Genomic DNA, 27,045 nt, shown 5'->3' on the forward strand with positions numbered 1-27,045 from the left:
CAAAAACACACACTATTGGAGCAGCCATTTGATTTATGACTGAAATATCTGACAGATATATTTGAGTTATAGCGTTGTTTATGAAATATTATTTTACGAACTGTTAAGATACGTATGTGATCTAGTATACTTGTGTTTTGATACATACACTATTTGTAAAATGAACAAAGACACATTATTCCATAGTAAATCATATTATGTGGCAAGTAATTAGCGCATTTTTGTCACCTTAATTTTGACGATTGCCCGATCACAATAGCGATATTTGGATTTTGGATATTTCAGTTTTTTCTGGGTAGTCAACCCGAGTTTATTGTTAAATACATTTCCAAGCGGAATTAAACAGTATTTCTGTGTGCTTTTTGATAATGTGTCGGACACCGTCACCATGTGGCTTCAGAAGGTTTAAAACCCAGGATTAGCCACTTCACACACACATATATACGGGACAGCTTCTTTAACCACAAACGTAAGATAGAAAAATGAGTAAGACATGAGTAATTTCCTCTGGAGAGAGCGTGATAGTGTAATGTTAGTCTGTGAGAGACGAGAATAACTTAGCCTTTTCCCTGTGAAGCTCCTCACATAATCAAAATGTAATTACATCTCTGGTTTAGTGCTCTCTATTTTCACAAGAGCAGAGTCTGCTGGGAAACGGAAGAAAGAGAAAGAATTGTAAAACAATTAAAATCCTTCAGCTTCATCAAAGTCACTATGTGTCTACGTTCATTCATATACTGTATACGGTGTTTTCTGGGAAGCACGCGCTGATGGAACATACTGAAATAGTGATGAAAAACGCGGTTATGGTTTTGTCAGTTTTTATTTAACTTATCAGGGGGATTCTCACTACCCGATATGGCACACCTGAGGTGGAAAACGGGCTGAAAAAGTAAAGACGACAGGAGGAAACACTGGGCATGCTTTTTTACCAGCCAACAAATGTTTGGCAGGACAGAAAAAAAAAAAACTTGGGATATAAAAGCAAATAGCGAGGTTCTACAAAGAGCCTGATCTATTTCTATTTGTCTATCAAAACAAAAGGAGGAAGAGACAGGAGGATAGGAGTGAGGGGGGGAGGAACATGGATATGGAAGAAGAGCGTGGAGGTGGGAGAGACGAAGGCAGAAATAGAGAGAGGAATATGGAGGTTATGTAACTACAAGGTGTCTGTGTCAAACCATCGCTCCTTTGAAGACGCAGGAATGAGCATGCTGAACCCAACACGCATTTCTCCACATATTTTGACACAATCTGGTTGTATGTGTTGCAACCCGCTTTCAACATGAGGGAACACGTTGTCTTTACCAGCCATGAACACATTTAGTCAAGATCTGCATTTAAGGATAAGCTTTGAGGTTCATAACATGCTACATTAAATGCACTATATGTCATTATAAAGACATTACAATATTGTTCCTTTCACTAAAGTGTTTAGCAGGTAAGAAATAGTATGTGTCTTATATAAGATACACAGGTATATATATCAACAGTTTATAAGGTATTTGAATTGAACTCTACATCGACTAACTTCAATAGTTCACCGAGTTTTCACGAGAAAAATACAAAACTTATTAAATGATTATTAGTCCTAATTTTCAGTGTTTTAATTTCATTGTGAAAACAAATCAACAATAATGTTGACAATCAAGTACATTTGAAAGTCATTTGTTAGGAGAATTTGCCCCAAAAATTCAAGGTTTTTAGCCTTGTTCACCTATGTTTGAAGCGTTCCTTTGTTATGAGGGCAAACATGTAATGTTTAAGTTTTTGGACTGTTGATTGGTAACATTTAAAAGTCTTCATGTGTGCCCTGGGGGATCAACATGAGCAGCTTTTTTATACATTTTGGGGGAAATCGAAAAAACATTTGGTTGACCTCTAAACAAAAGTAGTTTAGAAGAAGTACATTTCGCTGATATTGCTAAGTAACGACCTGAATACTTCTTCCACATCTGGTCTTTTTTTTGCACCTGTTGTTCACCTCCATAATCAAAGTCCCATTTAATACTCCTGCTCTCCTCCTCTTCCTCCTCCTCTGAGCCTGTTGTCCCGTCACATCTCACAGATTCCACCCTGCAATCCTGTTAGCTCTTATCAGGGCATGGCGTGAGTCCAAGCACGGACTCGCACGTCTACCTTTTCCACCAATCAATACCACATTTACAGAGGCAGCTTTTCTCGCACTAACTGAGCTCAGCACTCAGGGGTAGCTGCTATACTGTGGAAGTTTGGAGGGAACAACATGGCTGCGCACACAACAACCTTTAAACTGGAAATACAATTTCAGTGCCGACCGTCAAGAAGGAGCTTAACACTTAACAACTGAGTTAATACAGAGGACAACACACTAAAATATAGGTATACTATACTCAGTGATCACTTAAAACCTCCAAAATGTATGGGAAAAGAAGACATCTTGCAAAACATAGTTAAAGGATAACCAACCGAACCATTGTTAAGAGTCATAATCATAGCAATGCTAAATATGATTTGTGTTTATAAAAAAAGGCATAACCAAAACAGAACAAATTGTTATTATTATCCACCGCTCAATGATTTTATGTTTAGACATCTACCCCATCTGACATATATTATTATTATTATAAGCATCGATTGTCCCAGTGGCTTTGGTTTCCCAAAGCAACAAGCAATAGCAAATATTACATCTGATGAAATAAAGGGAATATGTGTCCATTCACTGAAAGACCTGCAGACAATAAAGCTCTACATTCTTTTCAGCTGGGACTAAACGGATCAGTCGCCCAACCAGATCAATAGCAGTCCTGACAAATATCAGCACATCTCCTTTTGTGGAGTGTCTTTGGTGAATAAACAGGATTGGAGGGGCTCGAGATAAAAGCTATGTCTAATAATTCCTCAAAGGAGTTTCTGTCCTTGTTTGTGTCATTTCAGCTTCGAGGTCTCTCCTTTTATGTCCAAAGATTGAGAGTAAACAGAGAGATTCAGCGAGTACACAGGAGGTACTTTAAATGAAATGCGAGAATGGGAAGGTAATTTGTTTGGAGGGATAAAACGGGCAATGTGTCAACAGGAAGCAGTCCTTGTGTTTAATGCCACCAAACGCAGTGCAAATGTTTCCAGAGCAGGCAGGTCCTATGTCTCCTTCACTCAGTTCCATCTCACTGCAGTCAAATCGTTTCTGCAAACACCTCCTAACATTTGATGTATCCTCAATTCTGCTCCAGGTAGGAAACGTGTACAGGAATTCAAATTGGGATTCAGGTATTATCCACGCTGAGAGAGTAGTTAGGCACAGCGGTGATTTGAGCTAAATACTAATGTCATTGTGCTAACAGGCTCACAATGCTAATGTGCTAAAGTTAGGAAGCTATAGGACCATCATCACTATCTTAGTTGGGCCAGTTAGCATGCCAACATTAGCTATTTAGCTCCAAAAACAAACTACAGCTTAGACTGACGGATACATCTTTGGAATTGGACACATTCAAATGTGCAACAAATGGTGCAAAACAGATGCAAAGGTTTCAACAAGGTTATTATGTGTGTTCTGAACTTCTCGGCAATTCCTCCAAAAGCTAGCAAAACATTTGAGTCAAAAGCACACATGTCAAAATGGTGGCACTAACACAAAACTCATAGGATAACCAAGTATTAATGCCTGCAAGAAATAAGGGAAAACCATCCAATAGTTGTTCATGTAACACGAACAACTATGTTCTGTTGTGGCACTAGCATTGGTAGAGGCATACTAATAATAGCTAACTTTGGCTATTGGCTAATCTTAAACACTGGCTAACTTAAGAGCTTCGCTGATATTGCAGTCCGCGAGAAGCTCAAATCACAGTTTGTCATTTCTAAAGTATGTAAATAAATGACACGCTGGAGCATTACTCCTTCCTGTGTAACAAAAGGTAACTTTAGCTTTCTATTCTGAGGTGATAAGTGCCTTCAGTCTTCGATCTTCCACCAGCTAACATTGTGATGTAATCATGAAGTCAGCACTTAAAGGGTCTATTTTTAGATCCGAATGTTGTTGTATTTTAATCAACAGAAATATAATCTATTGGGGTTTTAGATAAACAGTTTGATGGCACAAACTTTGGGTATAGGAACTAAATACTAAATCCAAATAAAAGGATTAATGATAATAAAAACAATGATAGTTGCTAGCCCTACTCAGCAAACGGTCCCAACACACCGGGCAGGTTAAAGCCAATCTGAAGAGTCATTGGAAAACACTCAGGAGTGCGGGAGTGTTTGTCTGTCCCTCTGTCTGCTTGTGTGTATGTCTGGGTGCTAAATGTATTTTTTAGAGAAACTCTATCCTTGTGGTTAAGTGTTTACCAGGAATATGCACACAAACACCCCCACCCTCCTGCAGAGAACATAAACTGAAACACTCCCAAGGACACACATTCATTTCTCATGTGTCATCGTTTCAAAATCAAGTCCTTCTACTCAGCTACCCACTACCAATAACTGCCAATAACTCAGGCGATTAATCTCCTTTGGTCCACGTATAAATAAAAGACAAATGGGGAAGTGGGACATGAGGGTGAGCGAGACAGATCACACACTCGTATATGCACTCTCGTTTATAAACCCGCTGCATTGACATTCATCCTTCTCCTTTTCTTTTTGGTGTGTGTCTGTCGTGTGTGTGGGTGGGGAAAAGGACACTCCACATCATTCTCAGTGGAGAATAAAGAAGTCTTTGTAACTCCAGTCTCTCTGGACTTGGGCTTTAAACACACAAATCACGGGGCTTCCTTTCCCCGTCGACTGAAGTTCACACACATACACCAACACTGTCACCGTGTAGCTTTAAAAATAAAAATCCTGCGCCAGCAAATGCTCCTTCAATGAACTCTCTTGCATGGGATGATCTCTCTAGGCATCTTGTCAAATCAACAGGCAAGGATTAAGTATTTAAAAATAAATGCTGTGAGGAAGTTGTGTAATTAAAATGTATGAACACGAGGAGCAAATGAAATCACAAAGACGGGACAAATGGAAGATAAAGACGCAGTACTCACCATCTTCTTTGCATTCCTCAGGCGGCTTTGCCTTCTTGGCTAGCCTCGGGTCCAGCCACGATGTTGTCTTGGTGTTGTGGCTGTGAAGAGACGAGAGAGAGAGAGAGAGAGAGTGAGAGGGAGTGTGATAGATGGCGAGAGAGAGGAGACTTGGCAGAAAAAGAGAAGGAGGTTGGTGGATTCTTAATTCGGCTGGAGAATCATTTCAGAGAGGAAAGATGAAACTGCCTTTAAAGAAAAAGGTGACGGGAGGAAGAAAAAAGAGCTTTCGGTTAACAAAATGCCAATCGATACTTTTAATTTGCTTACTGTCTCTCATTAGCAGACACAGGAGGAAGGGAGGAGAAGAGACAGGAACATATAGAGGTGTGACTGAGGGAGTAATGGAGGGGAACAGCTGTGGGCTTGGCAGATTCATCCAGAGCCCTGGGCAGAAAAGCTGGATCTAGATCAGATATGATGTGCCAGGGAAACTCTGCTCATCTCCAAAGCCCGTCTGAAGCTCTGGAGCCACAATGACCTCCCCTCTTCATGACAGTAAGGCAGGGGAGGTGTACACAAAGTGCCTAGAGTAAAGGACTGAGGTGAGAAGATAACAGGAAGGAATGGAGTAAAGAGGCATCCTTGTGTCCTTGTTCTTTTCAAGACATTTCATTTGAACTTGTTACCCAAAGGAAATTGTGTTTGCAGTTAAAAAACACAGATCATGGGAGCCAAGACAGGAATAACTAGAGGCTATTTAGCGATAAGGATCACATTAGCCTTGTTGCCAAATTGGGCAAAGGGCGTAAAGTGTCTTCTTCCCCTCCTCATATCCCCTCACTCCTGGCGCCATTGCTCAGGCTTCCTCTTTTTTTAACCAATTATTTTTCTTTTGACCTCATCTCCACATCTGTTAAGCTTCCTAACTGTATCTTCATGGTTGATAGGCAAGGCAAGTTTATTTATATAGCACTTTTCAACACAAGGCAATTCAAAGTGCTTTACAAAAAACGAAAGACATTAAGAAAATGGCATTTAAAATCAGTCATTAAAAATAAAAGCTAATAAAATAAACATTAAAAGAAAAAGTACATGGATAAAAGTTACAGTGCAGTCTAAGATATGAACAGTTCAATTAAAAGCAGCGACAAAAAGAAAAGTCTTCAGCCTGGATTTAAAAGTAGTAAGAGTTGCAGCGGACCTGCAGGTTTCTGGGAGTTTGTTCCAGATATTTGGAGCATAATAACTGAACGCTGCTTTACCATGTTTAGTTCTGACTCTGGGGACAGAAAGCTGATAATCAAAATTGCGAGGATAAAATGAAATGACTGCATAACTTATGTTTTTTGGCTGAACCAGAGGGACAAGCTGCTCTCACATATTATCACTTTATAAAGCTGTGAGGGTGTTTGCAAACCATTTTTCACATTCAGTCGACGAGCAACATTAGCATGTATTTAGAATCATGTTTCTATCCACCTGACACATTGTATTCAGTATCTTCGCTCTGATTGGCTGTCCACCAACTCCTGAGGACATGTTTGGCTTCATACCGGTTACAATATATGTTCACATTTCTTCATTTACCTCTTTCTGTCTGCTGTAGCTGGAAAAGAGTTTAATTCTGAGGCCATAAAACCAAAAAAAGAGTGAAAAGCTCCATAGAGCTGTAGGGTTGTTTGGTAAAGACACTTTTCAAATCACACACCTTTATGATTCATTGTGAACACGGATAGTTTGATTAGTGTAGCTTTATGAGTATAAAGTAATAACAGAAAGATAAACAGCCCTAAAATAATAAGCCACCAGCTGACAGACGGTCATTTTCATTTCTAAACATAGATAAAGTGGGACATTAAGGCCGACGCCAAAAACAGAGCCAGATAAAGTGAAGTTTAATGTTTGATAAAGTCTGTTTTGCCTTCTTTTAAATTCATTTCATTCTTTTCCTTGCTTTTCATTCCTCTCTTCTATTAGTATTTACGGTATAAATATCTAGTCCTTCTCTTTTTTAGTCCTTCCTATGACCTTCTTATTTTTGTCTTAACTATTTTTAATCACTTTTTATTCCTTCCACCATCATATCCCTCTCTCTATTCCTCTCTTCAAGGGCTGCAGGTATAAACAAAATGATCTCATATTGAGGCCAACCAAAGGCAAGCATCCTCTTGGCAGCCGCTATCACTTTGGCACGGCATCACATACACACAGACAAAAAAAACTTGAAGCTACAAAATTGGGTGGGCTAACTGCATTAATGTGCTTGATGTGTGTGGGAGCGTGAGGTTTGACTGTTTCGGGGAGGAGAGAGATAGTGAGTCGTCTGCAATGCAGGGAATTAAAAGTCTGCCTCTGTAGCATGAAGACCTGAAGAGGCAACATGTGCCTGGCGGGGAGAAGATCACGCCGTCTCATTTCTCAGTCTGGTGTTCCTGTGCGGCTTCGAGCAGTTTGCGATGCGTTCAAGTGTGCTGGGATTCAATCAATGCTACAGAGAAATTAAGCCTGGAATGACCTATTGATGCATTAAAACATTTCCATAGCCGGTTCATTTCCTGTTATTGCTTCATTAGCTGATGCTTCACAAGAATCCACATCCAAGAACACACAATTCCTTCACAACTGCAAAAACACAACGCCATTATTGTTATGTAAGAAAGTGTCACCTCTACGGTCTAACTGCAGCTGCAAACAGTTAAGATAAAAAGATTCAGTTAAAGTGAATGCAACTTAAGAGCTTGTATATCTGTGTGGCAAGGTATTTTAAGGACATCTAAATCTCAGTAAACCCACCAGCATCAACAATCACCCCTGTGTGTTTTTGTACACAATGGAATATACAAAAGCACATTTTAATGTTATATAGCCCCAATATCAGGCCCATTTTTATTTTGTTCAGAAGACTAAAAACACAACCAAACCTTCTGATCTTAAAAGGCTTGAACTTGACTCTTCGAGTTGTTTAAAAATGATAACATGGCTGTCTTGAATTCAATAAATAATATATAAGTATATCAACAATGGCTCAAATGATAAGGGCCAATCAAACATAATTTATATAACCCTTAGTGTTATTGGATATACAGTACAGTGCGAGCAGTAGAGTATATATTGGGTTAGATTAACCAGGCACTGCAAACGAATGCTAATGTGGCTGTTTGCAGGATGTAACAGGTACCCTTTGCTAACTAATAGCCATATCTACCAAGATGATAATATGTGATTGTTGTGCTGCATTTAGGTGGCTATAAAATCGATGAATATTGCTTTTAAAGTCGGGAAAGGTCAATCAAATCTCACTCTTCTTCAGTTGGTGTGAGACTAAAATATGTGCAGGTTTCATCAGCGGACACTTACAGTAGTCTTAGATCATGTCAGTGTGAAACTTACTCGATGAAGTAGACTTCTCCTTTCTCGGTGTATGCCATCTCCCAGTTGTCCGGCAGCAGCCCTAGCTCGTCGTTCTCCTCTGGTTTGAGGAGGGTTATTTCCGGAGACTGACCGTCGTCTTTGGGCTCCTCTGCTGGAGCCTCTGCTAGAACACTCTGTGGGGCGATGTCCCCCGAGGCGTCTGTACTCTTGTCCTCATGTTCACTCGACTCTGAGGTGACAAGAAAGCACGATGAGTCATGCAAGACATTATCGCTTGGGGAGGAGAGAAGGGACGGGGAGAGGAGATTGAAAGACAAGGGAGGTGAAGTGAGGACAAGAAGACGTAGGGTGGAAAGAGGAAAAAAGGGAAAAAAGGATTAAAATAAGGTGAGGAGAAACTGTAACAAGACAGAAAGTGCAATAAAGCAGAGGAGACAGTAAAGATGGCTGCCATAGTTTGAGTTGTGGCACAATGTGTTAGAGAGAGAGATATAGTGTTGGTGAAAGAAAGAGAAATGAGTGTGAGCTTCCCAAAGGAGAGTGGGGAGGGGACAAGTGAGAGTAGGAGATTGAGAGATAATCTATGGGAGGGATGGAGCCTGCTGGGCCCTATTGATTCAGCTCTCCTGGTCAGCACACGCTCTGTCCATCTGCAGACAGAACTCCTTCTGAGCCCAGCACAGCGGCACACTTTCACACCCAGCATGGCTTGCTGCACAACCCAGAGCCCCGAGTCATCTGGCACATCAGCACTGTCGATAGCCATCAGCTACAAATGTTTCCTGCACTCTCTCTGAGCTCACAGGAGAACGCTCAGAGGCCCTGGACACTGGGATTTCTCTAAAACATATTAATTGAGAGCGCTAAATGAGACCTTCAATTGAAGAATATGTAGTCCTACATTTAGTTTGAAGGGTAAACGTGAGCGCCAGGGCTTTGGAGAGTTTAAGAGGGCAAACACTTTTACGTACTTTTCTGTTTGCTGCTGCATTTTATTACAAATAAAATAATAATTCATATCTTACACTGCAACTTGTTTCTTGTATTTGTTTGTCCCTGTCTTCTTGTATTAAGCTTGTTTTAATAGTATTCTCTTGGCTTTTTAATAACTTGTCAAAATGTAAAATGTACTCTTATTGCTTTTTGAAAAGCACTTTCAATGGCTTGTCTTGTAATGGGCTATTTAAATATACTTGCTTTGCCTTTGATAAAGTTTATCTTGTATTAAATAACCTATGGAAATGTGATTATTTGAATAGGGTTCATGTCATTTTTTAGCTTATAGTCTTCAATGAAAAAGTCATCTTAGATGTTTGCTTTTTTACCTTTTTGTTCATTGATATTGTAATTTTTCATTTAGAGTAAATCATGTTTTTAATGCATATTTCTTCTCTTATTTGATCATATAAAGCACTCCATAAACATCTGTATACTGTTTATAAAGTTGTTGTTGTTCTTTAATATCAATCAAACCCTAGATTGTATGTGTTACATTTACTTATTTATATTAGTATTTTCTAATATTTTGTTAGCTGTAAAATATATCTTTGTACTTCTTATTCTGTAAAACAATAACTAAACATTGCTATTTTGATGCTCTGTATTTATAAAACATATTGTTTCTCTTGAACCTTGTTTTTCCTTTTACGGTTAGCACTTTCTGAACATTTAGAAAAGTTGGGATATTTAGTTATAAAGTTTCATAACTGGAATTATTGTATTATAAAGGCTACAATAGGAACGTTTACAGTAATAGAAATGTCTGCATTCATGTTTATCTCTCACAAAAGAAGATTCCTACCTTGTTTGAGCTCCCTGCGATATGAAAACCAAAATCTCTTCCTCTAATAAACCCCCTTGTGATGGCAGCACGAACACTGAGCCGCCGCGCCGTGCTCTGAGGCACTCGCTGTCCTGAGGCTGAGCAGCAGCTCACACAGTCACAGGACCTAAGCATGCTTTTAGATTTGAAATCACAAAAATCTAACGCATAAAGCCTCTTTTATCACCGTCTATTCATGTGATCATAAGATGCATTCAAATAGTTAGTGTGTGTGTGTAAGCGTTTTTCACGAGTGTGCATAAAAGGATGTCTATACAAACAATACAAAGTTAGATTAGGATGTTTTAAGGAGTCGGTGCATCATTTACCATGTTGTTTTTTTATATTTGAAACAACATTTCTTATTTTTCCATTATTTATTATCTTTTGTGTGCTATGTCAAATGTCACTTGTGCCTTTTGTCCATTTACAGACAGGATAACAATGGTTGGTGACAGCTGATTAACAAGCCAGAGAAAACACTTAATATTGAAGATTAAAACAAGTCCTTGTTGATTTTGAAAGAGCCATGGCTCCTGTTGAATTGGACAGCGATCTGTTTGAATGCCCTCTGGCTATCTGGCCTGGATAATGATACGTGATGAATGATATCAAATGCTGCAAAGAGTCGACACAAACGCTTTAATCAAGAGCTAAGCGGTCTGCAGAGGTAATCACCGACTGAGAGGTAATCATAATCCACATTTTACATACCACGCAGTTCAATTGCACAAAGATATTTGTGTAGCCAATTCAAAGTGATAATCTGCCATGAAATCATTTTCTAGAAAAACTATGTAAAAAAGCAATCTGTTACTCTATCTGTTGCTAGACGACCACTCTTGAGGCTCAGTTTGAAACAGGACGATGAGCCGCTGCAGATCGGGCTGACCTGGAGCGTGACCTTTAACCCTGGCTGTCAATGTGAGGCTGCTGGCGCCTGAGGCGGTCGTGTTCGGGGCTGACCTGGGGTGACAGCTACACCGTTGCCGTTGACGACGGGTCTCTCTTCCTCCTCCTCCTCAGGGGGCTCGATGCTGGCTTTCTCCATGTTGCTCACCGACTTGTTACGCTTCCTCTTGCCCTCGGAGGTGGGTCTGGCGCCCGGCAGCAGCTGGTCCGTTACATTTAGCAGCAGAGCGCTGGGCTCGGCCGGAGGCTTCGGGGTCCCGTAAAAGTTATCTGGAGCAGAGAGGGGGAGAGATATGAGACTTTTAGCTTCATAAGATTAATGCTTATATATTGTATTCAATTAACCATGAGAAACTAGCCAAACAAGGCCTTTGCCTGCCTGAGGAGATCAGAGCTGCAAAGTCTGTCTGATGTCTGTGTTTTTATTTATATAAATAAAGTCACATAAAACTATCTTTTAGTTGCTGGTGTTTAGTTCATTGCATTGTGTGTGGATTAAATATGTTCTGTTCCTATGTAAAAACACTTTAAAAAAAGTTTGTTATTATTATAATTATTAATCTATTTATTGAATTGCATTATATTATTATTTTTTTTTTTAAGATTTTGATAGCTGCATGAGAAATGTCTGTCTGTTGGTGGGTTGGTCCATCACTTTAATACCAAACATATAAAATGTTTCAACAACTATTTGATCGATTGCTGTGAAATTTGGTACATATATAAAACATATAAATACATATAAAACTTACAAAAACTCACCTCTTCAATCTGGCTTTTAATTTGTGATTGTTTTTGTATTGCTTGATTTTAATTTGACTTTAACTATATATATTTATTTGTTGTTCTTTTCTTTTCACTATATCTGTAAAGCGTCTTTGAGCACCTGTAAAAGCGCTAACAAAATAAATCTATTATTATTATTATTATTATTATTATATATCTACAATATTTTTTCATCTTAATGACTTGATCTGCTGATTTTTCCCAAGCACTACAATGTGGAGAGTTTTTGCTTTCAGTTCTTTCAGTATTTAATCTTTAACTATTACATCGACTGCCAAGAATTTGTGAAAGATACCAGGAAAACAATTAATGGTATACAACTTTGAATTGTAGTCCTAATGAGCAATGTTTGCATGCTTAAAGGTAACACCTAATTGGTAAACCTGGTAAATATGACCTGCTAATGAAGAGCATGTTAGCATTGGCATTGTGGGCATGTTAGCACGCTTGCATTTCATTTTGAAATGTTTAGCTTTGAACCCATTTGGATTGATTTGGCACCAATTTATAAGAGATTTTATCTCATGGCACTTCTCATAAACAGCAGGTATAAAACCTACCCTATAAATGACCAAACCCTTCCCATACTGGAGCAGTATGACAGCAACAATGAAAACTTAAACAGGGACCAACTGTAAACAATCTTAGTATGGCCTCATAAAGCTGCTCGCATGACTGCAGACTCTTATCGTCTTGTTTCCTTTCCTCTGGAGTGTTACAAGATAATACAGTATATCAGGACAATACTAAAAGGGGAACAAGTACATTCAAGGACATGGCATTAAAGATACATTCAAAGCACATAATGTAAATGCAAAGAGACCGAGAGGGAGTGAAGAGGGAGAGTGAAAGCACAGCGAAGAGGCTCGTAGATTTAATAACCTGAGGATGAGAGATGTGGGAACAGTACGTCAGAGGAGCTTTATGACACCAGTTACAGGGAGGATGACTGTCCTCTGTCCTTGATGTGAACACACACGATGGGACTCAAGATCACATCATGTCTTACAATTTATAACTGGAATAAAACCAGGATGTGGTTTCAAACAAAGACTCCCTCGTCCTGAACTGGTTTCACCCGTTTTCTTGGGGGGAATCCAAGAGCTGTTGGCAAGTTCTTCTCCTCTGCATATCAATCTCTTACCAGACCATGCATGGATTTCCCTGACGTATGACTGAATAATCGCTGTGTTTCTGAGTTCCAGTCTCTGGTCAGAGCCAGCTAACCACCTCTGGGAAGTGTAGTTCTTCACTTGGCTCTGACTCAACAGCCCTATCCAATCGGCTATGTTTATTTCACATTTGACTATTTCTTTGCTTTGTCCCTCCAACAGCCTCCATCACTCCCTGTTTCAAACAACATCACTTTACTTCAATTGTCATTGTATAGATGGGAAATGCTGCCAGGTTACATGTTGATAATACAGTAAGAGTAACTGTGAGCTTTTTATCTGGAAAGACATTCAAATGTTTAGCTTTTTAGATTTATTTTTGTCTTGCTTTCAATGAGAACAAAAACAACTCTTTTCACATATTATGTGTTGCCGTGGCGTGGACAATTCAGCAGCGGATGTTCCAAAACCGAAGCAAATTAAACGGATTGTATCTGATTGGGTGTAAAAAGGCACAATTTAGTTTTTTATTTAAGTATTAGCACTTAAACAAACATATTCGCCATGTTTTTTTCCCATTTTCCTTTCAGCTTAATCTACATTGTTTATAAATACAAAGAAAATATGAAGGAAGATTAGGAAAAAAACGATAACAAATGAATACATTGATAAAGGGGGGTTGGGAGAAAATGGTGTGTTCATTTGTGGTGAGAAAGTACATATATCAGTCTCAGATAATGTATTATGTGTTCCATCCGATAGATTTCCTTTTAAAATTGGTTTATAGAAATTAAGAATGCGTTTATAATTACTCCTGTTCCTTTAAGAATGCGTGCCAACATTTACCAAACACAGTGACATAAAGGCAAATGTTACTGTCAGGCCAGAATTTCTTTCTTTTTTTACATTCAGACAATTTGACATTTTGGAGGTTTTCACACAACAATACCAAGGTTCCTCGTGCTTAAGTGAGATGTCAAAGCCTTAGTTATTCCTTCTTCTTTCATAAGATCAGACACTTGTTGTCTCTGAGGCAATTATAAATCTGAGAGCATGAAACAGAGTTGAAAAAATTGTCTTTTCAGAGGACTTCAGCTACAGTGCAGGTCTGCAGCATTTGCTATTCGATTAAAGTAGCCTCTCTTCAGATCTACTAAAATGTCCCTGGAAGAAATATAAGATGAGAAAACAATGTGTGTACAAAAAGATTAATCCAATGCACTCGGGTCAAGAATTAGAGACACATTCGATGTATTCAGACTGTTTGGGGGACAGGAAGAATAGGCAATGAGATTGAAAAAACACAAGTAGGTCTGTTTCTGTGTTTGAAACATCATGTTCACATTCTGGTAATGCCAACATGAGAGGAGAGTAGCTGAAACATTAGAAACCCAGAACCACAGACACAAATCCTGGAGCCCTAACACGCTGAACATTTGCATCTGAGAATAAAAAAGAAGGACAAGTGGTCTGTGTGAATTTAAATAACCCGCAGCATCCCAGAAACCTGGACTTTGAAGTTTAAGTAAGTCTCCTCTGACAGCCTCCCTGATTTCAGTCTAGACAGACATAGTCTCAATCTCAATGAACAAATCCCCAAAATGATTCTTGGAAAAGACATCAAAGAAATGCCTGATAACTATTCAAAGCACAACTTCCAAAGAGCTAAGATCATCATATTTGATGTTTTTATATTTTTCAATAGAGAGCGAAAAAGGAAAGTGTTATCTTGAGCATCTAGTGTTACAGAAAAGAAAATATGTTCTATCATCTAGCATAAGATCCATTGTTAGCGTATATAAATCACTTCCTTTAATAGCAAGGAGTTGAAATATTTGTGTCAGACAAACACCTGGAACAACGGCCCTTTAGACGAACCTGAGGCACCAACAAATTCAACTGAGGTGTACAATTTATAATTGATGTCAGTTTTCAATTTGAATATGACTGCATTTCTTTCCACTGAGTAACGGCCCGTCCACACAGCGGCGTGCGTTGAAGCTTCCAACGCTTCTGCCCATTCACTTTGAATGGGGTGACGTCACTTTTAGCCAAACTGCATTTTGGGAAGCGACGTGGAGCGTTGCTCGCTTCAAAAGTTGAGCAATGTTCAACTTTTGACGCCTCGACGGAGGCGTTAGACAATGAAATCCCGTTTATGCAAATCTGCCAGTACAAGCGCTAGCCAATCAAACCGCGTGTATGCTGGGAGAGACTACGCAGGTCATTTCCTCATATTCCAAAAATTGAGGGAAAATTCATTATAGCGGTAGTGAATCACCCGGTGCTGTATGATCAGTCTCTGTTCATCTACCGGGATACAAACCGGAGGAGCGAGGCATGGAGGGAGGTGGCAGAGACAGTGGATGAAACTGGTAGGTTTTCGCCTGTTTGGGGATTTTATATCCAGTTTACTTCGTTTTAACATTGCTATTGCTTTGTATGTCTGGGGCGGGAGATTCATGTGATTGGTTGTTGGTCCCGTTGCTCGCAAAAAATCCCCAAGCTTCAGACACGCCCACCGCCAAGCGTCAACGCACGCTGCTGTGTGGACGCTCCGTAACAGTGAGAAGTCAGGAGTGAAAAGTCTTTCTCAGGAAGTGAACCTGAGAGCTTCCTGTTCTTTGTTCCTTGTTATTCTCATCCCTTCTGAACTCCCTTCCAAAGCTAATTGACCATTACATTATTAACAAAAATGTAAAGGCTCAATGATGGCCGAGTGACCTCAGAATAAACTCTCTGGAAGGCACCTACCATCGTGGAAAGGATGGCGGCCGACCGTTAAATTGGCCATTACATTTTTTAGACTGGAGGTGAGAGAGAAGAAATGTAGCTGCTATGTGTTAATGGTGGTGGTCTCCTGAGAGTTGGAAGCAGCCAGGCAGACCAGGGGCTGAATCATTATTTTCTAGTTTAATTCCAAGCCTCGGGCCCGTTTGACCACAGGAGAGGGGAAAGATAGGGTCTGTTTGTTAGACTAGGCGACTGAAGAGCCACTGCAGCTCAGGCTCAAGGATTGAGTCAAGGGAGAGCCAATGAGAAGGTGCTGCATGTGTGTGTGTGTGTGTGTGTGTGTGTGTGTGTGTGTGTGTGTGTGTGTGCACTGCAAAAACTGAAACATTGACTTCTATTAAATGTATAATATCAACATATTTAAGTAGGTAAGTTGAAAGCAATAATATTACGATTCATCCATCCATCTATTCTCCCGCTTATCCGTGGTCGGGTCGCGGGGGTAGCAGTTCCAGCAGAGAGCCCCAAACTTTCTTTTCCCTGGCGACATCAACCAGCTCTGACTGGGGGGTCCCAAGGCGCTCCCAGGCCAGCGAAGAGATATAATCCCTCCACCTGGTCCTAGGTCTACCCCTTGGTCTCTTCCCAGCTGGACGTGCCTGGAACACCTCCCTAGGGAGGCGCCCAGGTGGCATCCTAACTAGGTGCCCGAACCACCTCAACTGGCTCCTTTCGACGCGAAGGAGGAGCGGCTCAACTCCGAGTCCCTCCCTGATGACCGAACTTCTCACCTTATCCCTAAGGGAGACGCCAGCCACCCAACGGAGGAAACCCATCTCGGCCGCTTGTATCCGCGATCTCGTTCTTTCGGTCATGACCCGGTAGACAGAGAGCTTTGCCGTCTGGCTCAGCTCCCTTTTCATCACAACGGTGCGGTAAAGCGTCTGCAGTACCGCTCCCGCTGCTCCGATTCTCCGGCCCATCTCACGCTCCATTGTTCCCTCACTCGAGAACAAGACCCCGAGATACTTGAACTCCTTCACTTGGGGTAAGGACTCATTCCCTACTTGGAGTGGACAGTCCATCGGTTTCCTGCTGAGAACCATGGCCTCAGATTTGGAGGTGCTGATCCTCATCCCAGCCGCTTCACACTCGGTTGCGAACCGATCCAGTGAGTGCTGAAGGTCGCAGACCGATGAAGCCATCAGAACCACATCATCTGCAAAAAGCAGTGGTGCAATCCTTAGTCCACCGAACTGCAGACCCCCCCCCCCACGACTACGCCTCGAAATCCGATCCATGTATATTACAAACAGGATTGGTGACAAAGCGCAGCCCTGGCGGAGGCCAACCCTCACCGGAAATGGGTCCGACTTACTGCCGAGGACCCGGACACAGCTCTCGCTTTGGGAGTACAGAGATTGGATGGCCCTGAGTAGAGATCCCCTCACCCCATACTCCCGCAGCACCTCCCACAGTAACTCCCTGGGAACTCGGTCATACGCCTTCTCCAAGTCTACAAAACACATGTAGACCGGATAAGCGTACTCCCAAGCCCCCTCCAGGATCCTTGCGAGAGTAAAAAGCTGATCCGTTGTTCCGCGACCAGGACAGAATCCGCATTGTTCCTCCTCAATCTGAGGTTCGACAATCGGCCTGACCCTCCTTTCGAGTACCTTGGAGTAAACTTTCCCGGGGAGGCTGAGTAGTGTGATGCCTCTGTAATTGGCACACACCCTCTGATCCCCCTTTTTGAAAAGGGGAACCACCACCCCGGTCTGCCACTCCTTCGGTACTGTTTCCGACTTCCACGCAACGTTGATGAGACGTGTCAACCATGACAGTCCCTCAACACCCAGAGCCTTCAGCATTTCCGGGCGGATCTCATCCACCCCCGGGGCTGTGCCACTATTACGATTCAACTTAATATTATTAGGTATGTGAAAATGTTGACATAATCAAAGTCGAAGTCAACTTTATTGTCAATCTTTCAGTTTGTGTATAAAGACAGAGAGATCGAAATACCGTTGCCCACAATCACGAATACAATAACAAAAATATATAAAAATATGCATATACATATATATGCATACATATACATATTGTTACGTGCTCCCCTCCGTGTTGTCTTTTCTGTCGTTTCAGGTGCGCCTGGTCTGCCCCTGGCTCCGCCTCTGCCCAGGTGTTCCTAAATTCCACTCAGCCAGGTTATAAGGAGAGACTGGAGGAGAAGGATCAGTCGCCTATCCTTATGCCGGAAGACTCTGTCTGTGGATGATCTCTCTGCTGTTTTTGAGCTGTAGACCCCTTTGCTGCTGTGTTATGATGTGTATCCTGGAGGACCTGGTAGTCTAGTTTTCGTGGCTTTATTTTGTTTCACGTAGCGTTTTTGTTAGACTTCTGGTTAGGGAGGGAAGCTCTGGGTCCTACGGCTCGTGGTGTGGCTGGCTTGGGCCCCCTCCTTCTTTTATTTATTTTGGCCAGTCCTCCAGACCTCGTTCGTTTGCCGGTTGGCCTGTGTGAGTACCGGCTGTACATTTAAATAAACGATCGCTGTTAAGTACTGGATGTTTTGTGTTTTCTTTTATGTTGCGGGGGTGGGCCGTAACACATGTACACAATCAACAGACACATTTATACATATGCACACATTAAGACATAAATAAAAGCAAAACAAACAATATATACAAAATAACAGTGACTTTAACAACTTATAATAATCCATTTCATTAAAGTCAACGTTTCAGTGTGTGTTGGGATTGCTTTTTTAAATTCAGAATTTAGAGAAGATTCCTCTCAGTGTCCAACATGACTGATGACACTCCACAGAGCCAAAAGATGGATAGATGGATGGAAGCACAATTGAGAGTGAGTGTTCAGTGTGTGGATGTGAAGTGATGAGCCCGCCTCAGCATTCATTCAAGCAGCTGTCACTCAAAGTGAAAAAATATGCCCTGGGTGCCATACTGCTGAATACATTCCACCACAAAATGGGGAATAACTCAAAGAGCAATGGCCACAATCACAAGCGTGACTTGACTAAATCCTTACCTTCATATGTTCCGCTCTCTAGCAGGGCTCCGCTTTTCTCCAATTCCACAAACCGGTCAACAGTCACGAAATTATAATCCACCCCCGGGACCTCTCCTTCCTTAGGCTGCCTGGTTGTGCCTGCAGGAGATAAGGGAGAAGAGTTAGAGCCACTGGAGCTTCCAACGCCTCATCACTGGAAGAGAGGAGACTTAAAGTAGTCATTGTCGAGTGTTTTAGAGAAGATCGGAACGTATCAGAGCTGAAACACGCTGACCCTGCCCCAGCATTATTCATTAAGTGCCCTCTTTATTCCTTTATTTCCATTCCACAGAGTGGGGAGGGGGGGGCAAGGTACCATCACAGGAGCTAAGTGATGCAATTTGGACACCAAGAGGAGAAATCAAGTCAATTTGCATGGCAGCAAGACAGGGAATCCCTGAGAGGAGCGGCTGTTCTGCCAGCCACACAGGACTGAAGGAAATACTTTACCCTGTAAAAGCAGCATTTTAAATAACTCACTATCATCTCTCCTTCAGTCACTAAAACAATGCGTGTCAGAGTATTTATGAGGTGAAACTGAGGCACAAACGACTTCCTAAATACTTCCTCATCACCGTGTGCTAATTAGACTTGTTAAAAGTGATCCCGGCTGTGATAACAGGCTCTACTCTACCTCCGAGGTGTGGAATGGGTTTTTCACATCTGAGCGAGGGTTGTTCACACTAAAAGAGGAGCCCGTAAAACGCACTTGTTAGGCGCTCACTGCCGCATATAAAGTATCCATCTGTGTGTTTTAAAGTTAGCAGGGGAGCCGCTGCGCCGCTGATCACCCCTGGTTGGTGGTGTGTGGTGATTTGACTTTAAATGGCTAAGTGAAAAGGAGAGTGCAGTCATTGGGACAGGAAGAACAAGGAGTTACTTCCAAATGTTACGTACTAAATTAACTATTAAACTACCTTCAAGTACACAAAGAAAAGTCATCATAAAGTAGCTGTTCCTGAAACTAACCTATGGTAAAAAATGGGTTTTATTAAAAGGTCAGGTATGCGGGAAAGTAACTGTACGACTTCAAATTGACACATTGTGGAGTGGAAAGCGCCTGGTTGGCAATTTCAGGTTGTTTGTTTTGGAAAGTTACAAAGAATTGTCAGAAAATAGCTACTGTCATGTTGAAGTATGCCGATAGTGGTTCTGAATCTGTACCACTTTTGACAAGTGCTCCTGAAGAGTTGTGCATGACAATTTTAAGAGTGCACTGTGGTCTTTTTTCAATGAACTACTTTAGACAGCAACAATGTTCATGCACAACCTTCAGAAGGATTTAGGAATCATTGTTCACTAGCTTTCGGTCACTGCTGTGCAAATCTTTGAACAATGCTGTCACAGCCACAACAATCCCAGCATCAACCAGCAGAAGAGAAGGTTTGCCTTATTATACATTAAGGTGGAGATATGTCTAGATAAAAACAATTGTCACTTCTGAGCTGAAGCAGCCTTTAAAAAGAAGAGGCAAACATCTTAATTTAAGATTCTAGTCCAGAGATATGGTTCTGAAGAAATTCAGATGAATCCAAACAAGGTCATTAAGCTGCTTGCCAAGTCGTTCCAAAGTTGTCTTCGTAATATGCTGATAAATTGGTCGTTAAATGCAGAAAATAAAACAAAAAAATGCTTTTTAATTGGCTCATCTGTTATTAAATGCCACAGTTGAAGGATGGTTTATCTTTTCCATTTGTCTGAAAGTAGACTTTCTTTATCAAGCAATCAAGTTGTCCAACATGCCTGTCATTTGGAATTAAGCAGCACCCTGTATGCACTTATTTAAACCTCCAGGCCCAAAGTAACAGTTGACAACCTTCAGAGCTAAAACATCAAACTGGAACCTGCTGGCTGCGTAATTTGTAAGAGATTAGAAAAGCACATGAGCAGCAGGGTAAAATGTATGTGTGTGTGTGTGTGTGGCACCTCCAGTGGAGAGTTTCTTGATTGTGTTTGTCTCCATGAGGGCCTGTGTACCCGTCAGATTAGCCTCCCTCACAGGCAGAGCCACACACACACACACACACACACACACACACACACACACACACACACACACACACACACACACACACACACACACACACACACACACACACACACACACACACACACCACACACACACACACACACACACACACACACACACACACACACACACACACACACACACACACACACACACACACACACACACACACACACACACACACACACACACACACACACACACACACACACACACACACACACACACACACACACACACACACACATTTCAAAGAGGACCTTTGATGTTGTAGAACTATATTTAGCAGCATCTTCTGCCGGGGACTTCTCTCGGGTGACAATTTCTAACGGGAGGAAACCACAATACCTCTCAATTTTCGGTCCTTTGTATATAGGTCATGATCCTGTGGTGCAATTCAGCGATTCTCAACCTCAGTAAAGTGCAGCAGTAATCATCTTGGATACTTTTAGGAAGGTGTATCATTATTTACAATGCCTTGATTATGGCAAATTGAGATTCTCATTAAGGATAAATACTGCGTCCATCTTTTTGACAGCCTAAAGGAGTTAGCATTCTCCTCAGGTGTGCTTCTAGATTTGAGCCATTTCAGAGTGTGGGAAGTACTAAGCATAATACGTTTTATAGCACAAGCACCTTCCCATCTTTCATTTAATCGTTTATTTGAAAAGGGACAATGCACATTGATGAACACACAAACAAATAATGCTTCAAGTGTAAATATGCCGGATTTTAGCTTTGAGCTCATTTCCATCCGCAGTCCCTCACATACAACATTTAAGAACATGACATTTATAAACATAGCAAAAATAAATACATGATATGCAGAAAGAGCATGAGCAGCATATACAAGTATTTATGACATGGTAATACAATATAGCAGCTACGACATATAAAGTGCAAGAGAAGAAAAAAGAGCTACCTGAAGTGCGAGAGGAGATACCTCGGTGTTAAAGTGCATTTAGCGGTGATTACACGGATGTTTGTTTCTCAACCATTCTCTGAGTTGACCTTTGAAGCTATTGAGAGTGGGACAATCCCATATCTCTGAAAGAGCTGCCTTTAATGGAAAGTACATTTTGTCCAAAAGTGGTCCGTCTGCGTTGGACTTCTAGGTCTCTACTGGTTTCTGACCTAGTGCAGCGTCCAATGTGTTTTTTGTGGATGAATTCCCCTAAGGGAGGGGGGGGGGGGGGCAGTCCATGTAAACATTTATAAATAAAACACATACTTTTAAAAGACTTAAAATTGTCAAAACTCAAGAAATGGTGTTTATCTAGGATGGCACAGTGGTGGTATGAATGTGGCTTTCTGTCAAACACCTTGATAGCTCTCTTGTACAGCTGTTCTATGGGTTTCAGGTTTGTGGCACAAGCAAACGACCAGTTTGTCAAACAGTATTCAATGTGGGATAGAATCATAGAGTGGAGGTTTGACTTTGCAGCATTGACAGTTAAGAAAGGTCGGATTTGTTTAACATTTTGCAAGTTGAATTTAATAGTATTGGATACTTTCTTAATATGTTTCTTAAAAGTCAAGTTCGAGTCCAGTATGACTCCAAGATACTTGAACTGGGAGACTAGTTCTATTTCTGCTCCGTTTAAAAACACATTGGATCCTTCGATTTTGACTGGTCGTTTACTGAATCTGTCAGCTTCATGTTAGTTTGGAGACAGAGTGAGACAGAGAACTAAATAAAAGAGAGAAAGATCAGTATTAAGCTAGATTTACAATTTTGCGTGCGAAATATATGGTATGGCAATGAAGCGTATTCACGCTGGAAAAGTAACTACATTCAAGCTATGGTTGGTTCACAGTTCCAAGCTTGTTGTTTATCTTTTTCAGGGGATAGTAAAGATGTCAGAAGATGAATGATAAATTAATAAATTCTAGATGTGTCGAGACCCTAAATAATTTTTTTTCAACCCATTTCTGCAAACGATGCTCTTAATGTCATGAAAACATTCAGTTCTTTAGTGTAGTCCAGCTGTTACTGATGTCATTACATTAGTTTGTTTTTAGTGAGCAAACCTTTCCATTGTCGCTCTATATTATGTGGTTCTTACACCTTTTCCAAAGTCAAATTCAAGCATTTTCCAGCTTTTCAAGCATCTAACAGCTGTTGTAAATTACATATTTATATACACATACTCAAATGATTATTTCCCTACCTCACATTAAATCAGATGTTCTTTATGCTATAAACAACCAAATGTGTGTTTCGTGATAGCATTCTACACGAGGATGAAAAATTAAAGAAAAGAAAACTAAGTTTAATATTTCAAAATTAGTGATTTGTATGTAGACTGGGCATCCCATATAACCTGGCTGAGCCAATATAAAACAATCAGCCAAATAACGTTTCAATACATTATTGATTAATTGTTGAGGTACACTGAACAAAAATATAAATGCAACACTTTTGTTTTTGCTCCCATTTTTTTGATGAGATGAACTCAAAGATCTAAAACATTTTCTATATACACAAAATAACCATTTCTCTCAAATATTGTTCACAAATGTGAAAAAATCTGTGATAGTGAGCACTTCTCCTTTGCCGAGATAATCCATCCCACCTCACAGGTGTGCCTTAGGCTGGCCACAATAAAAGGCCACTCTGAAATGTTCAGTTTTATCACAAAGCACAATGCCACAGATGTCGCAAGTTTTGAGGGAGCGTGCAATTGGCATGCTGACAGCAGGAATGTCCACCAGACCTGTTGCCCGTGAATTGAATGTTCATTTCTCTACCATAAGCAGACTCCAAAGGCGTTTCAGAGAATTTGGCAGTACATCCAACCGGCCTCACAACCGCAGACCAAGTGTAACCACACCAGCCCAGGACCTCCACATCCAGCATGTTCACCTCCAAGATCGTCTGAGACCAGCCACTCGGACAGCTGCTGCAACAATCGGTTTGCATAGCCAAAGAATTTCTGCACAAACTGTCAGAAACCGTCTCAGGGAAGCTCATCTGCATGCTCGTCGTCCTCATCGGGGTCTCGACCTGACTCCGGTTCGTCGTCGTAACCGACTTGAGTGGGCAAATGCTCACATTCGATGGCGTCTGGCACGTTGGAGAGGTGTTCTCTTCACGGATGAATCCCGGCTTTCACTGTTCAGGGCAGATGGCAGACAGCGTGTGTGGCGTCGTGTGGGTGAGCGGTTTTCTGATGTCAATGTTGTGAATCGAGTGGCCCATGGTGGAGGTGGGGTTATGGTATGGGCAGGCGTATGTTATGGACGACGAACACAGGTGCATTTTATTGATGGCATTCTGAATGCACAGAGATACCGTGACGAGATCCTGAGGCCCATTGTTGTGCCATTCATCCACGACCATCACCTCGTGTTGCAGCATGAGAATGCACGGCCCCATGTTGCAAGGATCTGTACACAATTCCTGGAGGCTGAAAACATCCCAGTTCTTGCATGGCCAGCATACTCACCGGACATGTCACCCATTGAGCATGTTTGGGATGCTCTGGATCGGCGTATACGACAGCGTGTTCCAGTTCCTGCCAATATCCAGCAACTTGGCACAGCCATTGAAGAGGAGTGGACCAACATTCCACAGGCCACAATTAACAACCTGATCAACTCTATGCGAAGGAGATGTGTTGCACTGCGTGAGGCAAATGGTGGTCACACCAGATACTGACTGGTTTGCAAGACAGTACCTCTGGGGTGCACTGCAATACAAATTGTGACACAAATTGCTATCAACAGATGAAATCCGACGCTACAAATCAATTAATACGCTAGAGGCATCTTCTGCCGTGCGTGCACCATTAAACAGATGTATAAATCTCCCTTTAAACCACAGACAACAAACAGATCACAACAATGAATAGTGAAGGAGTGGATAACAGGTGATTTGTCCTTTGTTGCAACTCCGCAGGAAATATTCATGGTAACTATTTCTTGTTCTAGCCAAGACAGAACAAAGGCCATGAAAAGACAGACAGAGAGCAATGATAATGGCCATTCAGGTTGAGATAGTAAGAGTAAGGCAGAAACAGGGATGCATGAAGGGCGGCAGCACGTGTAATGGATGAGAGAGCAGCTTAAGTTGTAGCGTGGGCTGACTCTCTTGCATCCTTTAGCCACCCTGCTGTTCTCCAGTACGTCCTCGAAGCCCGATTCAACTCCACAACCACAGGCTAAAGGTCCCACTCTCTCTTGTACGGCTGAGTACCATTACCCAGCGCCAAGGTCACAGCTAACTAGGGTTGGGTACCGAGAACCGGTTCCGGTTCGGAACCGGTTCCAACATTTCGATTCCAACGGTATCATTTAGAAATGTGAATTTCGGTTCCGCTTTTCGATTCCTGAGGAAATGTTTCTCGCCGCTCTCCGTAGCCTACTGCATGACTGCAGCGGGGCGGGAAATGTAGCGTTGTATCTACATTTCCTACAGCGTAACCTGAGACCAGGGCCGGCCTGTCGCACTGGCATTATAAATGTTCGCCTAGGGCGCCAGATCTGTGGAGGCGCTGCGCTGACAGCTCTGGGAGAAAAAATAAATGTTTTGACCGTTGGTGCTCATCCTAATTTTCGGCCTTGATGTAACAACATTCATAATTAAGTAATTGTAACACCCTTTTCATCCCGGTTACACTTTTCATTTGCCCTGTACGATGGGTGCTGCAAGTGATGAAATTGGGGGATGTTGGCTTATCTGGCAACCGCAGCTCACGAGGGTGCACTGGAACCGGCGCTGTTGTTATTAGCATCTGGTGCTAGCTGCTCTTACGGAAGAAGAAGATGTTTCTACAATGATGTGGAGGGAGAGTCCTCTCCAGTCAGACTGAGAGGCTGATAACTTCAGCTCAGTGAGGTAAAGGACTCTCAGTGTTTAGATAGTTCACTTTAGTCTAAGTTATCTCAGTGGGTCTCAAACGTTTTGATCACAATTTATGTAAACACATATTTCCAAGGCACTCTTTTATAATTATTGGGATAAAACAGGTTTGAAATCATTCCAATGTATACTATAGGACAGTAAACCAGACATATCGTTTTAAACTGGAGAGATAAAAAAATATGCATAAATAAAATAGTAAAATAAGATATGAATGAACAACAAAAATAAAATGCATTACATGTAGGCTATTTGTTATTTAATTATTCAAATGTAAACCGATCTTTTTCATATGGGTGTTTGGAGTTGTACCCCCTAGATCTAGTCTCTAGTAATTCTGCGTGTGCACCAGATTGAAGCATTTTACTTCAAAATGTTCAAACATTTCTTCCCGGTATGCCTGAGAAGGCAGATATGCTTGTTTTTCTCAACAAGAACTGTTTTTAAAAGTTGAACTGTTGTAGCTTCAGGGGTTCTCAGGTTAAAGTTACATAGCAGTGAATATAAACAGACTGATTAATGTGAATATTACTTTAAACTAACCTGTGTAAAAGTTTCTCGAATAAATGTAATTTTTTTGGTGGAAGAAGCATGTATCATTTTTTTACCCTGCCCCTCAAAGAATCGGAATCGAGAACCGTTAAGAACCGGAATCGAAAAGTAGAATCGGAATCGGAATCGGAATCGTGGAAATTCAAACGATACCCAACCCTACAGCTAACACCTGTAGTGATTTCATACCGGGAGTAGTGCTTCTACAGAATACATTAAAATCACTATGTTACTAAAACACACTGTACTTAATGCATGAACTCTATGCTCGACTCCACATTTGCACATCAGGGTAAAAACCCAATAACCTGAACACAGTGTGAACCTGAGATAACTGTAGGCAATATGAAACAGGCTCAACAGGGACCCAGACAATCAGTGGAAAGCGGAAACATTGGCCTCTATCTGAAACAAAGGATTGTATATCCAGAGAATATCCCGAGGCATCACAGAGAGAGATATTTATTCATGGCCAGTCAAAAGGCGTGTAGAAACCCTGAGGAAACGATTATACAATGAGCATTTAAACTAATCATTTTTATACAGTTAGCAGCGTGTAAAGCAATCGAAACAAAAGAGAAAGTATATCAGAAGTGACACAAACCTTTGTCTCGAATGTATTAGTTGTACTGAATGGGAGCACATGTAGTGCAATGCCCTTTCACTAAATATAGATGGAGAGCCAGTAAATAAAGAACCTAATCCGTGACTAATAACCAGAGATATGATGGAGTCGCACTTTCGCATGGATGAAAGGTAAGATAATTAGGAGAAAGACAGAATGTCC

General features: G+C 41.3%; 1 protein-coding gene across 4 annotated transcripts in view; it reads right to left on the bottom strand.

The window, feature by feature from the left end:
* Positions 1-27,045, bottom strand: part of magi2a (membrane associated guanylate kinase, WW and PDZ domain containing 2a) — a 241,919-nt gene that overhangs the window by 63,130 nt on the left and 151,744 nt on the right. For all 4 annotated transcript variants that reach the window (XM_034112520.1, XM_034112517.1, XM_071201833.1 and 1 more), the window contains exons 3-6: positions 18,792-18,911; positions 11,164-11,379; positions 8,394-8,604; positions 5,022-5,101 (exon numbers count right to left, since the gene is read on the bottom strand). In XM_034112520.1, the coding sequence (XP_033968411.1) occupies positions 5,022-5,101; positions 8,394-8,604; positions 11,164-11,379; positions 18,792-18,911 (627 nt within the window). The remainder of the gene's footprint in view (positions 1-5,021; positions 5,102-8,393; positions 8,605-11,163; positions 11,380-18,791; positions 18,912-27,045) is intronic.

The sequence above is a fragment of the Pseudochaenichthys georgianus genome, chromosome 23, assembly GCF_902827115.2.
Source record: "Pseudochaenichthys georgianus chromosome 23, fPseGeo1.2, whole genome shotgun sequence".
Lineage (NCBI taxonomy): Eukaryota > Metazoa > Chordata > Actinopteri > Perciformes > Channichthyidae > Pseudochaenichthys > Pseudochaenichthys georgianus.